Here is a 14119-nt window from a genome sequence, read left to right on the forward strand (position 1 = left end):
TAAATTCAAAGAAAAAATATTAAAATCAGCAAGGGAAAAGCAACAAATAACATAAGAGGGAATACATATAAGGTTAACAGCTGATCTTTCAGCAGAAACTCTGCAAGCCAGAAGGGAACGGCAGGACATATTTAAAGTGATGAAAGGGAAAAACCTACAACCCAGATTACTCTACCCAGCAAGGATCTCATTCAGATTTGACAGAGAAATTAAAACCTTTAGAGACAAGCAAAAGCTAAGAGAATTCAGCACCACCAAACTAGCTTTACAACAATTGCTAAAGGAACTTCCCTAAGCAGGAAACACAAGAGAAGGAAAAGACCTACAATAACAAGCCCAAACAATTAAGAAAATAGTAACAGGAACATACATATCGATAATTACCTTAAATGTAAATGGATAAAATGCTCCAACCAAAAGACACAGACTGGCTAAATGGATACAAAAACAAGACGAGTATATATGCTGTCTACAAGAGACCCACTTCAGACCTAGGGACACATACAGACTGAAAGTGAGGGGATGGAAAAAGATATTCCATGCAAACATAAATCAAAAGAAAGCTGGAGTAGCAATTCTCATATCAGACAAAATAGACTTTAAAACGAAGACTATTACAAGAGACAAAGAAGGACACTACATAATGATCAAGGGATCAATCCAAGAAGAAGATATAACGATTGTAAATATTTATGCACCCAACATAGGAGCACCACAATACATAAGGCAAATCCTAACAGCCATAAAAGGGGAAATTGACAGTAACACAATAATAATAGGGGACTTTAAGACCCCACTTTCACCAAAGGACAGGTCATCCAAACTGAAAAAGAATAAGGAACCACAAGCTTTAAATGACACATTAGAAAAGATGGACTTAATTGATATTTGTCAGACATTCCATCCAAAAACAACAGAATACATGGAGCCTAAACAATACACTACTAAATAACCAAGAGATCAATGAAGAAATGAAAGAGGAAGTCAAAAAATACCTAGAAACAAATGACAATGAAAACACGATGACCAAAACCTATGGGATACAGCAAAGCAGTTCTAAGAGGGAAGTTTATAACAATACAATCCTATCTCAAGAAACAAGAAAACCCTCAAATAAACAACCTAACCATACACCTAAAGCAATTAGAGAAAGAAGAAAGAAAAAACAAAACAAAACAAAACAAAGTTAGCCGAAGAAATCATAAGGATCCGATCAGAAATAAATGAAAAAGAAATGAAGGAAACGATAGCAAAGATCAATTAAACTAAAAGCTGGTTCTTTGAGAAAATAAACAAAATTGATAAACCACTAGCCAGACTCATCAAGAAAAAAGGGAGAAGACTCAAAGCAACAGAAATGAAAAAGGAGAAGTAACAATGGACACTGAAGAAATACAAAGAATCATGAGGGATTAATACAAGTAACTCTATGCCAATAAAATGCACAACCTGGAAGAAATGGACGAATTCTTAGAAAAGCGCAACGTTCCGAGACTGAACCAGGAAGAAATAGAAAACATAAACAGACCAACCACAAGCACTGAAATTGAAACTGGGATTAAAAATCTTCCAACAAACAAAGCCCAGGACCACATGGCTCCACAGGTGAATTCTATCAAACATTTAGAGAAGAGTTAACACCTATCCTTCTCAAACTCTTCCAAAATATAGCAGAGGAAGGAACACTCCCAAACTCATTCTTTGAGGCCACCATCACCCTGATACCAAAACCAGACGAAGATGCCAGAAAGAAAACTACAGGCCAATATCACTGATGAACACAGATGCAAAAATCCTCGACAAAATACTAGCAAACAGAATCCAGCAGCACATTAAACATATCATACACCATGATCAAGTGGGGTTTATTCCAGGAATGCAAGGATTCTTCAATATATGCAAATCAATAAATATGATAGACCATATTAACAAATTGAAGGATAAAAACCATATGATAATCTCAATAGATGCAGAAAAAGCTTTTGACAAAATTCAACACCCATTTATGATAAAAACTCTACAGAAAGCAGGCATAGAGGGAACTTAACGTCAACATAATAAAAGTCATATATGACAAACCCACAGCCAACATCATACTCAATTGTAAAAAGCTGAAACCATTTCCTCTATGATCAGGAAAAAGACAATGTTTCCCACTCTCACCACTATTATTCAACACAGTTTTAGAAGTTTTAGCCATAGCAATCAGAGAAGAAAAAGAACTATAAGGAATCAAAATCGGAAAAGAATAAGTAAAACTGTCACTGTTTGCAGATGACATGATACTATACATAGAGAACTCAAAAGATGCTAGCAGAAAACTACTAGAGCTAATCAATGAATTTCATACAGTAGTAGGATACAAAATTAATGCACAGAAATCTCTTGCATTCCTATATACTAATGAGGAAAAATCTGAAAGGGAAATTAAGAAAGCACTCCCATTTACCATTGCAACAAAAGGAATAAAATACCTAGTAATAAACCTACCTAAGGAGACAAAAGACTTGTATGCAGAAAATTATAAGACACTGATGAAAGAAATTAAAGATGATACAAACAGATGGAGAGATATACCATGTGCTTGGATTGGAAGAATCAACATTGTGAAAATGACCATACTACCCAAAGCAATCTACAGATTCAATGCAATCCCTATCAAACTACCACTGGCATTTTTCACAGAACTAGAACAAAAAAAATTCACAATTTGTATGGAAACACAAAAGACTCCGAATAGTCAAAGCAATCTTGAGAAAGAAAAACGGAGCTGGGGGAATCAGGCTCCCGGACTTCAGACTATACTACAAAGCTACAGTAATCAAGACAGTATGGTACTGGCACAAAAACAGAAATATAGATCAATGGAACAGGATAGAAAGCCCAGAGATAATCCCACACACATATGGTCACCTTATCTTTGATAAAGGAGGCAAGAATATACAATGGAGAAAAGACAGCCACTTCAATAAGTGGTGCTGGGAAAACTGGACAGCTACATGTAAAAGAATGAAATTAGAACACTCCTTAACACCATACACAAAAATACACTCAAAATGGATTAAAGACCTAAATGTAAGGCCAGTCACTATCAAACTCTTAGAGGAAAACATAGGCAGAACACTCTATGACATAAATCACAGCATGATCCTTCTTGACTCATCTCCTAGAGAAATGGAAATAAAAACAAAAATAAACAAATGGGACCTAATGAAACTTAAAAGCTTTTGCACAGCAAAGAAAACCATAAACAAGATGCAAAGCCAACCCTCAGAATGGGAGAAAATATTTGCAAATGAAGCAACTGACAAAGGATTAATCTCCAAAATACTCAAACAGTTCATGCAGCTCAATATCAAAAAAAAAACAAACAAATCCAAAAATGGGCAGAAGACCTAAATAGACATTTCTCCAAAGAAGATATACAGATTGCCAACAAACACATGAAAGTATGCTCAACATCACTAATCATTAGAGAAATGCAAATCAACACTACAATGAGGTATCACCTCACTCTGGTCAGAATGGCCATCTTCAAAAAGTCTACAAACAATAAATGCTGGAGAGGATGTGGAGAAAAGGGAACCCTATTGCACTCTTGGTGGGAATGTAAACTGATACACCACTATGGAGAACAGTATGGAGGTTCCTTCAGAAACTAAAAATAGAACTACCATACGACACAGCAATCCCACTACTGGGCATATACGCTGAGAAAACCAGAATTCCAAAAGAGTCATGTACCACAATGTTCATTGCAGCACTATTTACAACAGCCAGGATATGAAGCAACCTAAGTGTCCCTCAACAGATGAATGGATAAAGAAGATGCGGCACATATATACAATGGAATATTATCAGTCATAAAAAGAAATGAGATTGAGTTATTTGTAGTGAGGTGGATGGACCTAGAGTCTGTCATACAGAATGAAGTAAGTCAGAAAGAGAAAAATAAATACCGCATGCTAAGACATACATATGGAATTTAAAAAAAAATTGTCATGAAATACCTAGAGCCAGGACGGGAATAAAGACACAGATGTAGAGAATGGATTTGAGGAAACGAGGAGGGGGGAGGGTAAGCTGGGACGAAGTGAGAGAGTGGCATGGACATATATACACTACCAAATGTAAAATAGATAGCTAGTGGCAAGCAGCCGCATAGCACAGGGAGATCAGCTCGGTGCTTTGTGACCACCTAGAGGGGTGGGATAGGGAGGGTCGGAGGGAGATGCAAGAAGGAGGGGATATGGGATATATGTATACGTAAAACTGATTCATTTTGTGATACAGCAGAAACTAACACAATACTGTAAAGCAATTATACTCCAATGAAGATGTTAAAAAAACCCCAAAGAATAACATGATTATTTAAGTATGTTTTGACTTTGCACTGGAGGCAGATGAAGTGGACCATATTGAATTGTCCCTAAGTTTTCTTTCCCCTAACTATTTGGGATACATCCATGACAAATGTTTGAGAAACTTCACAGAGGAATGCTAATTTTAAGAAAACATCTTGCAAGCAATGTAGTAAGCAAATTTGACCACTTTGTAAATACAGGCCTATCTAGAGTACTTGGTTTACACACAGAATTGAGTTTAAACCCCTCAGACCACTGTCCCAAGGAACTGTGGCTTGTCATTTGATTGCAGCATGATCTAACCAGAGTATTTTTCTTCACACACACACATACACACACAGAAACACTAATACACACACACTCATTCTTTCTCGCTCTTTCTCTCTGCATATACACGCAGAATTTAATTTGACTTGATAGTTTCATTCAGGGATCCCATGCAGAGCAGTACTACAAATAAATCTAAAAAATAGCTCCTTTCGTAGTTAAGAAGTAAAACTTAGAAAATAATTATTTTTCCTTTTAGGTTATTCTATCTTTGCACAGTCCTTTTGTCAAAGTCTTCAATAAAAATCAAGGTAAGAAAGCATTTGTGGAGAAAACACAGAGTTCATAAATCTGTAATACACTGATGATATTGATATGTCCTCTTTTCTCTGGAATGCAGAGTAACTGGGAAAGACTCTATTCTCCATTTCCTTTGACATAAATACTCTAATTCTACCTGAATGAATATTTCAGTCAAATTAGAACTTTTTTCCTAAAAAAATGCCAGATTTAGTGTTATTTTATGTTTACAAATACAATCAGATGTGTGTGTACATGTTTTGTATGTATACTATATATGTATATAATATATATGATCACTCTGAAGGCTTAAGTAGAAGATTGTTATCTCCAATTAACTAGGCAAATGTGAAAAGATATGATGTTGCAATTAGCTATTAAATCTAATTGTGATAATTTCATGAAATTAATTATGTGATTTTTAAAATAGCAAGTGAGGAAACCTAGTGATAAAAGGTAAATTTTATATAACAAAATATTACAGTAGACTTCTAAATTTACTTTTTTTTAAACATCTTTAGTGGAGTATAATTGCTTTACAATGGTGTGTTAGTTTCTGCTTTATAACATAGTGAATCAGCTGTACATTTACATATATCTCCATATCCTCTCCCTCTTGCATCTTCCTCCCACCCTCCCTATCCCACCCATCTAGATGGTCATAAAGCACTTAAATTTTATGACAGCAATGAGGGTATTACCTAAGAGAAATTAATTTTTTAGAGTCCCACAATTTAAAAAAATGTTTACAAATATTCAATGTATTAGAAAACCCCAATGAACAAAATACATTGTTTTAAGTGGAATATATTTCAAGAGTTTATAAAAAAAAATATTTCTGAAGTATTTCATTAAATATGCAGATACTAAATTGTCCTGTTGATACTGATATGTTTCTTCAACAAATATTTATCATTTAACAAACATTTATGAAACATCCATTTTCTGCTAGGAATATGCCAAAGAGATGCAATATTACACAAGACAGACATTTCCTGAACTCATGGGAATAACATAAAAACATTAACAAAAACCAAACACCAAAAGTGCAAATAATATGACTGTATAATGGATATTTGATAGAGCGCTCTGTATGACCACAGATACTTCTTAAGGTGATCAGGGAATGCATCTCTGAGAAAATGACACACAATTTAAAAATGAGAGATGCCACATATCCAGTCATGAAATGAGTGAAGAGAAGAACATTACAGATAGAAGGGAGAGCTAGTGCAAATGATCAGTAAGTGTGGAAATGTTAAATGTAAAAAGTATAGTAGAAGTCTGAAACAAAAGTTTGGGTGTTCATTGGGGATTTGTGAGCATATTAATTTCATTCAAAATGTAAAAATATATTAGGATAATTGTGGTAAGAATAACTGTGGTATATACACATATACATACATTCATATTACACATATATGTATGTTTATGTTTATATGTATGTTATTTATATATGTGTGTTTTATATATGTATATATATATATATGTGTGCACATATATATCTTAAGGGATTGGAAGTCAAATTACATAAACTTGTATAGTTCAAGGAGATTAAATAGTAGAGAGATATATTTTTAGTTTTTTGAGGAACCTCCATACTGTTTTCCATAATGGCTGTACTAATTTACATTCCCACCAACAGTGCACAAGGATTCCCTTTTCTCCATATCCTCACCAAGTTTTGTCACCTTTTATCTTTTTGATAAGAGTCATCTTAACAGGTGTGAGGTGATATATCATTGTAGCCTTGATTTGCGTTTTCCTGACAATTAGTGGTCTGGAGCACCTTTTCATACACCTGTTGGCCATTTGTGTGCCACATTTGGAAAAAAAGGCTATTCATGTCCTTTGTCCACTGAGGAAAATAAAATTAGTACCTTGAAGAGGTATCTGTGTTCCCATGTTCATTGTAGCATTATTCACAATATCCAAGACATGGAAACGACTTAAGTTTTTGTCAAAAGATGAAAGGATAAAGAAATTGTGGTATATGTATACAATTGAATATTATTGAGCCTTATAAAAAGGTGGTCTTACCATTTACAACAACATGAATGAACCTAGAGGACATTACACCAAGTGAAATAAGCCAGAGAGAGAGAAAATACTGCATGATCTCACTTCCATGGGGAATCCAAAAATATTGAAACAGAGAATAGACAAGTAGTTACTAGGGGTGGGGAGGTGAGGGAAATGGGGAGATCTTGGTTGGAGGGTACAAAGTTACAGTTGTGTGGGATGAAAAGATCTAGAGATATAATGCACAGCAAGGTGAATATAGTTAATAATACCAGAAGTTTGCTCAGGGAGTAGATTTCAGGTGCTCTCAGTATTAAAAAAAAAAAAAAGTAACTATGTGAGGAGATGGATATGTTAATCAGCTTGACTACAGTAATCATTTCACTATATACACATATATATGATCAATCATGTTGTACACCAAAATATATATAATTTTATTAAATAATTAAAATAGACAAGAAAGAAGTAGAGTATGAAAAAATAGAGCAATCAGATTAGAAGAGAGAATATAGTTCAATTTGGAGAAGTATAAGGGCTCAAATACAATATATATTGATATATACGCCTATGTTATATATTTCAAATTTCTTAAAAACTGAAAAAAGTAAAGGTTTTGATATGGTCAGCAAAGGAGCTGGGCCTGACCTAAGCAGAGTACTAAATGTGGAACACTGCCACAGGCATTTCTCCAACGATGCCCAAGGCTTTTAAGGTGTTGAGAAGCCCAGGGATTTCTTTGGTCTTGAGGCTTTTCTTTCTTTGCTGGCATTTCATCTGTGACATCATTATTTTCATCATCACATAGCTTTGCAATCATGATATATTTATTCATAAAAGTGTTATTTTTTAATTCTTTTTATTTGGATAAATAGCGTCTTCTGATAATTTTAAATACATTTCCAGAGACCATTGAAAGAAATTAAGTTTTGTTATTTCAAGTCGTGCTCCTTCTGCTTACCACAATTTAACATTTACTCTAAAGCCCAGCAACAGGTCTCAGAGCCCAGCAACAAGTTTGAGAGCATCTCTTCTTCAGGGTATTGGTTATTACGTTGCTCTGCAGACATAATTAACAGGTATCAGGCAACGAGATGCAAACGTGTAAACAACATTTAGACTTTATAGGTGGGATGCTGGTTAATGACCTGAAAGAATTAATCCATCTTTTTCCCAATTAAATAATTACCAGGAAATAATGTAGGCACAACAGAGAATAAAGACTATGATATAATATTTTTACATAAATAATAAAGCTACTCTTGGGATTACATGCACTATTTTGTTTTAGCCTAAAAATCTGTAAATGAACAGTATATGCTCAGTTATTTTTCCAGAATTTTCTTCTCTTTTTTTTCCTTCTTTCTCTGCTGTATATCCTACATTTAAATGTCATACTGAGTTCTTCTGTAAGTTTAAATAACAAAGAAGGTTATTTTCCATCTAAGTGAAGCAGGCCGTAATTCTTCCCAGGTTCCTTTTGTACATTAAGATGGCTCCTCAAGTAAAATGTACCACATGTACCAAAGCCCTGACGTCTACTGCTACATGTGGTTCTTCAAAGACAGCACCTCACATGTTGATCCCTTTGCCATTCTGAGGCTGTCCCAGAGTTCTCTCTGTTGGTCCCTTTGAACAGTCTTTGAAGTGCCACATGTAACTAAAGAAAGTCCTGGGACGCATCACCACATTACGCATTCCAGCTGCAAGCCAGCTTCCTGCTGGAGCTTAGGGTTGGAAAGAGATCACAATATGCCATCCATCTTGTTAAAATAAGCTCAAGAAGGAAATTGTTAAAGGTAAAAATGTAAGAGAGGTGAGTGTCAAAATAGCTTTTAAGCAGCTAATAAATGAGACTTCATAATCAGTTGAATTTAGTATTAGGTACTATGATTTTTTTTTTCTAGATCTTTATTGGAGTATAATTGCTTCACAATACTGTATTAGTTTCTGTTGTACAACAAAGTGAATCAGCCATATGCATACACGTCCCCAAATCCCCTTCCTCTTGAGCCTCCCTCCCACCCCTCTAGGTTGTCACAAAGCACTAAGCTGATCTCCCTGTGCTATGCTGCTGCTTCCCACTAGCTATCTATTTGACATTTGGTAGTGTATACATGTCAGTGCTACTCTCTCACTTCATCCCAGCTTACCCTTCCCCGTCCCTGTGTCCTCAAGTCCATTCTCTACATCTGCATCTTTATTCCTGTCCTGCCCCTAGGTTCATAAGAACCATTTTTTTTTTTGAGATTCCATATATGTGTTAGCATATGGTATTTGTTTTTCTCTTCTGACTTACTTCACTCTGTATGACAGACTCTAAGTCTATCCACCTCACTACAAATAACTCAATTTCGTTTCTTTCTATGGCTGAGTAATATTCCATTGTATATATGAGCCACATCTTCTTTACCGGTTCATCTGTGGATAGACACTTAAGTTGCTTCCATGTCCTGGCTATTGTAAATAGAGCTGCAATGAACATTGTGGTACATAACTCTTTTTGAGTTATGGTTTTCTCAGGGTATATGCCCAGTAGTGGGATTGCTGGGTCGTATGGTAGGTCTCTTTTTAGTTTTTTAAGGAACCTTCATACTGTTCTCCATAGTGTCTGTACCAATTCACATTCCCACCAACAGTGTAGAAGGGTTCCCTTTTCTCCACACCCTATCCAGCATTTATTGTTTGTAGATTTTTTGATGATGGACATTCTGACCATGTCAGAATGTCTTGGATAAAGACATTATTAGGCCTTTAAAATAAGACAACTGGTACATCAGACAAGGGAAACAGATCTGCTTCTGCTGGCAAAAAAAGGCTCAGAGAGATTTGGGGGTTTGCACCGTTCACGGCCTTCCTAATTTACCCTGACAACCCCATTCTAATCCTCAATGTATCATGATCTCCCGCTTAATACTTTAATGTCTGCGTAACAGTTATGGTGAAGCTGCAAAATCAATCTAGGCTTTAATTCAGCAACCTGAAGGAATAGCTTCTGTATCTGATTTTTTGCTATGTGAGCCTTATGGCTAAACCATCAAAGGAAGTCAGAGAGGCTTTGTGATTAAGTGACCATTCTTGAACTGAAAATTTAAAATCATGAGTTTGTAATTTTCTCACTTTAAGCTCCTGTGTGTGTTATAAATCACAGCCCACCCCACAGACCTCATATCCCTTCTTTTCTTGAAGGAAAGGTTTATTGCAGAAGCCGCACAATTTATCAAAGTGTTGGCTTTATTGGCTTTATTACACATTTTGTATCAGGTGACCACAGGTGAAAATGTAAGTACTTAAGTAGCTAACACATCAGCACACAGCAATGACTAGCAATAGTTGTCTGCCAATGTTAAGATTCTTGCTGTTTTCAAAATCACCCAGCTCTGAAAAACAATTCCAGATTATTGCTTCCTTGAGTGTCTGTTGCTTGCAGTAGCTCTGTACAATTACACTATCAGGGGTGGTTCAGTACTGATTAAAGATTCCATGGTAGTCAACTGAAGGAGCAAATAATTTGTATTATGTGTTTAATACTTAATCTAATATTCAGAGATCTAGGTAGAGGTACAGACCCTAAATTGAACGTGAAGGAACTTCTTCCATTGCCAAACTGCAGAAGAGCTGAGAGTCAGAGGAGCCTGCCTTGAGTAAGAAGGTGGCAAAAATAAAAGCTACCTGTTGAGATCAGAAAATGCCACTATAGCTGCTGGACTCAGAATCATATCTTCAGTGACCTGATTCACATCAACAAAACTGATGCCTTTTGCCTTCCCTCACCCCCTCCATGAGTCAGTTACAAATCGACTTCACATACCAATGAACCTCCTCCACAGAAAATAAATTATATCCAGATCGTAGCACGCTGGATGGGAGTTTAAAGGAATCCTGAGCAAACCAATCTAAATGAACTGCTTCATCTAGTCACTAAAGGAAAAAGAAAATAGAAAAAATTAAAAGAAAACGGCAGATTGAGTCTGGTTTACAAATGGTTCAGTCTGATTTGCCAGCACCACATCAAAGGGAGCTTCTCCATTGTCACAGCCCTGCTTAGTGACTGAAGAATGTGGAAGAAGGACATTCTCACAGTAGGCGGAAGGAAGAGTTCTATATTTTATTTTTTTATGCTTGAAGGGATAAATGACCTATTCCTGTAATGTATATGATGATCAGGCCTGCTGGCACACACTGGGAAAACGGGAAGCAAGAGATGTGACTTTTCCAAATGAGACACAAGTCTGCACATAGGCACAAACCATGTTAATGCTTTTTAAATGAGTGTTAGGATACTACATGAAAGGTATGTTCTTAGTGCTGCTACTGCAGTCACCACCATATATCTTGATATTCTCTCAGGAGTGATTATCTGCCTCTAAGTTCAAGAAATAATTTTAAAAATCCTTACACTTTTGGCTAAATATCATGTTCACCTTAGCATAATCTTTCAGATGTCAGCACACTGGGCGAAGAAGTGGTACAAAGCATTTACTAATAGTTAACATGGTGACTATTCACTATGGGCCAGACACTGTCCTAAATACTTCACATATTTTTAACTCGCTAATATGCATCTCATTCTGTTATTATCCTGAAGTGACCATCCCGGAGAGCAGGATGGACCTCCCACACAACCAAAATGTGGTTCAGATGTTGAGACTGTTGACATTACACACATATCATAAGGATATGAAAAGCTTTATTAAAACTGTAACTGAAGTCTCTGGGGAGAGCAGGGCAAGTCTCTCACGCAGATCCAAAGTGGCCTCAGAGAGTGAGGAAAGGAGACTGCCTCAGCGTTTTTATTAAAGCTAGGAGGTAGGGCTGAGGGTAAGAGTTCCCCTACATGGGCAGGGGCTGGCGTGGTTTGAGCCTTCCACTACTGCCAAAGGATGGAAAATATTGTCTTTCTTATCAGCTTGTGTCCATGTGCGGCACAAGGGAAAAGAGTTGAAAAATGTGCAGATAGGGCCAATTGTTGGTCAGGGCATCTAGTGTTAAATTTGGCCAGTTGTCTCCCTTGGGTCCTGTCTTTTATTAGATAAATCCTGGGTAAGGGAAGAAAAGCAGAAACACTGCCCTGAGCTTCCTCACAGGCCTGGTGTCACGGCTGGTCGTTAAGTGTATGAACTCCTATTGCGTTCACTCTGTGGATCCTCAGGGACTCCCGAGGTAACCAAGGAGTCTGGGAGAGAGTTACCCCTCCACACCGTGGGATCTGGCAAGGAACAAAGAAGAGGGTAGGCCAATCTCTTTCTGTAGGATGAATATACTACAGGATGAGGGCACAGGGTTGGCTCCATTTGGCAGTGCCAGATCTGTGAATCGCTGCTTCCGTGACCCACGGCACCATGAACAGTTCACAGCCTATGAGAGCCTTGATTTTCAGGACAGCCCAGAAACTGCCTTCTCTAATAGCAAATACTGTAGGGTAAGGAAGACAGAGTTTTTATTGTAATTGAGGGAGTAGGGCCAGCGTGAGGGTTCCCATGCATGTGCATGGGCTCGCATGGTTCGAATCTCCCACCAGCACCAAAGGACAGCGCATCCAGGCTTTCTTATAAACTTGCCCAGATGTAAGGCACAAGGGGAAGAGTGACAGGAGAGGCTTAAAAGATGTCAACAAACATAAAAAAATGGGGTCAAAAAATGGAGTCAGACTCTTTATTACATCATTCTATTTAACAAAGAATGAAGCAAGTAACAGAGAAGCTAGTCACTTGTCCAAGATCATACAAGTAGTAAGTAGAGGAGAGGAAATTCACTATGGTTCCAGAATCTACACGCTTACCCCTCCCTGTATTTCCTCTCTAACTCTCCTGACTCTGTATTAATTTCCTTGGGCTGCCATGACAAAGTGCCCCAAACTGAGTGGGCAGTTCCCGAGGCAGGAACGTAAGAGCTGAACTCAAAACCTCCAAAGAGAAAAATGAGAGCTCTTTAAGTCTTTCATGGATGAAGAGTCAAAACACCTCTAGCTGCTGAATATAAAACCCAGGAGGACTTCACTCGAGAGACAGAAATAAACCATCTCTGACCAAATTAATTCTAGTTTTGATTAAGGTAATCAGTAAAACAAGAGTTATTTAGTGTACTTAATCTGTGTTAGACATTTCCTGACTTGTGAAATGCAGATAATAAAACCAAATTTATAATTTTTTGTAAAAATTAAATGAGAATATATATGTATACATTTTAAGTTCTTAGCACCACCCATAGTAAGAACTTAAGAAATGGGCTTTTTCGGCCAGAACCGCCATCTTCCAGTAATTCGCCAAAATGACCAACACAAAGGGAAAGAGGAGGGGCACCCGCTACATGTTCTCTAGGCCTTTTAGAAAACATGGAGTTGTTCCTTTGGCCACATACATGCGAATCTATAAGGAAGGTGATATTGTAGATATCAAGGGAATGGGCACTGTTCAAAAAGGAATGCCCCACAAATGTTACCATGGCAAAACTGGGAGAGTCTACAGTGTTACCCAGCATGCTGTTGGCATCATTGCAAACAAACAAGTTAAGGGCAAGATTCTTGCCAAGAGAATTAATGTGCATATCGAGCATATTAAGCACTCTAAGAGCCAACATAGCTTCCTGAAACGGGTGAAGGAAAATGATCAGAGAAAGAAGGAAGCCAAAGAGAAAGGTACTTGGGTTCAGCTGAAGCGCCAGCCCGCTCCACCCAGAGAAGCACACTTCGTGAGAACCAGTGGAAAGGAGCCTGAACTGTTGGAGCCCATTCCCTATGAATTCATGGCATGATGGGTGTAAAGAAAATAAAAGACATGGATTGTATAAATGTTTCTCTTAATTGAATAGAAGTGTGTGACCCCCTTCCCCAAACAAGCATTTAAAACACATTTTAATTGTGTCTGAATTCAGTGGGTGACATCTTTTTACTTTTCAAATTTAGTGGTTTTTCTTCCTGAAAGATGTGAGGTAGTTTGTTGTGCAGTATACTCCATTGGTTAATAAACTGCTAGATATTACTTATAAAATATTTGTACTGGTTTGAAAATAGTCTCTAAATTCCTATGAACAAAGGATTTAAAATGAATGAAAGTTATCTGTTGCATTATAGTTAAGCTCAGGAAATGATAACTCATAATTGCATCATAAATAAAGTGGTTGTGTTTTGAGGATCAGGAACTTAACTTTGAAGCCTACTATTTAAA

At 37.0% G+C, this 14119-nt stretch overlaps 1 protein-coding gene across 1 annotated transcript; it reads left to right on the forward strand.

Annotated features, from left to right (window-relative positions):
• The first annotated feature begins 13200 nt into the window (after positions 1 to 13200).
• LOC130705621 (60S ribosomal protein L21-like) lies at positions 13201 to 13914 on the forward strand. Its single transcript, XM_057533099.1, has one exon. It carries the CDS (start codon positions 13224 to 13226, stop codon positions 13704 to 13706), a length of 483 nt encoding a protein of 160 aa, XP_057389082.1. The 5' UTR covers positions 13201 to 13223; the 3' UTR covers positions 13707 to 13914.
• The last annotated feature ends 205 nt before the right edge of the window (positions 13915 to 14119 follow it).

This window comes from Balaenoptera acutorostrata, chromosome 18, assembly GCF_949987535.1.
Source record: "Balaenoptera acutorostrata chromosome 18, mBalAcu1.1, whole genome shotgun sequence".
Taxonomy (NCBI): Eukaryota; Metazoa; Chordata; class Mammalia; order Artiodactyla; family Balaenopteridae; genus Balaenoptera; species Balaenoptera acutorostrata.

Excerpts from the sequence above, each read along its gene's own strand:
- LOC130705621 (XM_057533099.1), top strand. The coding sequence starts at position 13,224 with ATGACCAACACAAAGGGAAAGAGGAGGGGCACCCGCTACATGTTCTCT.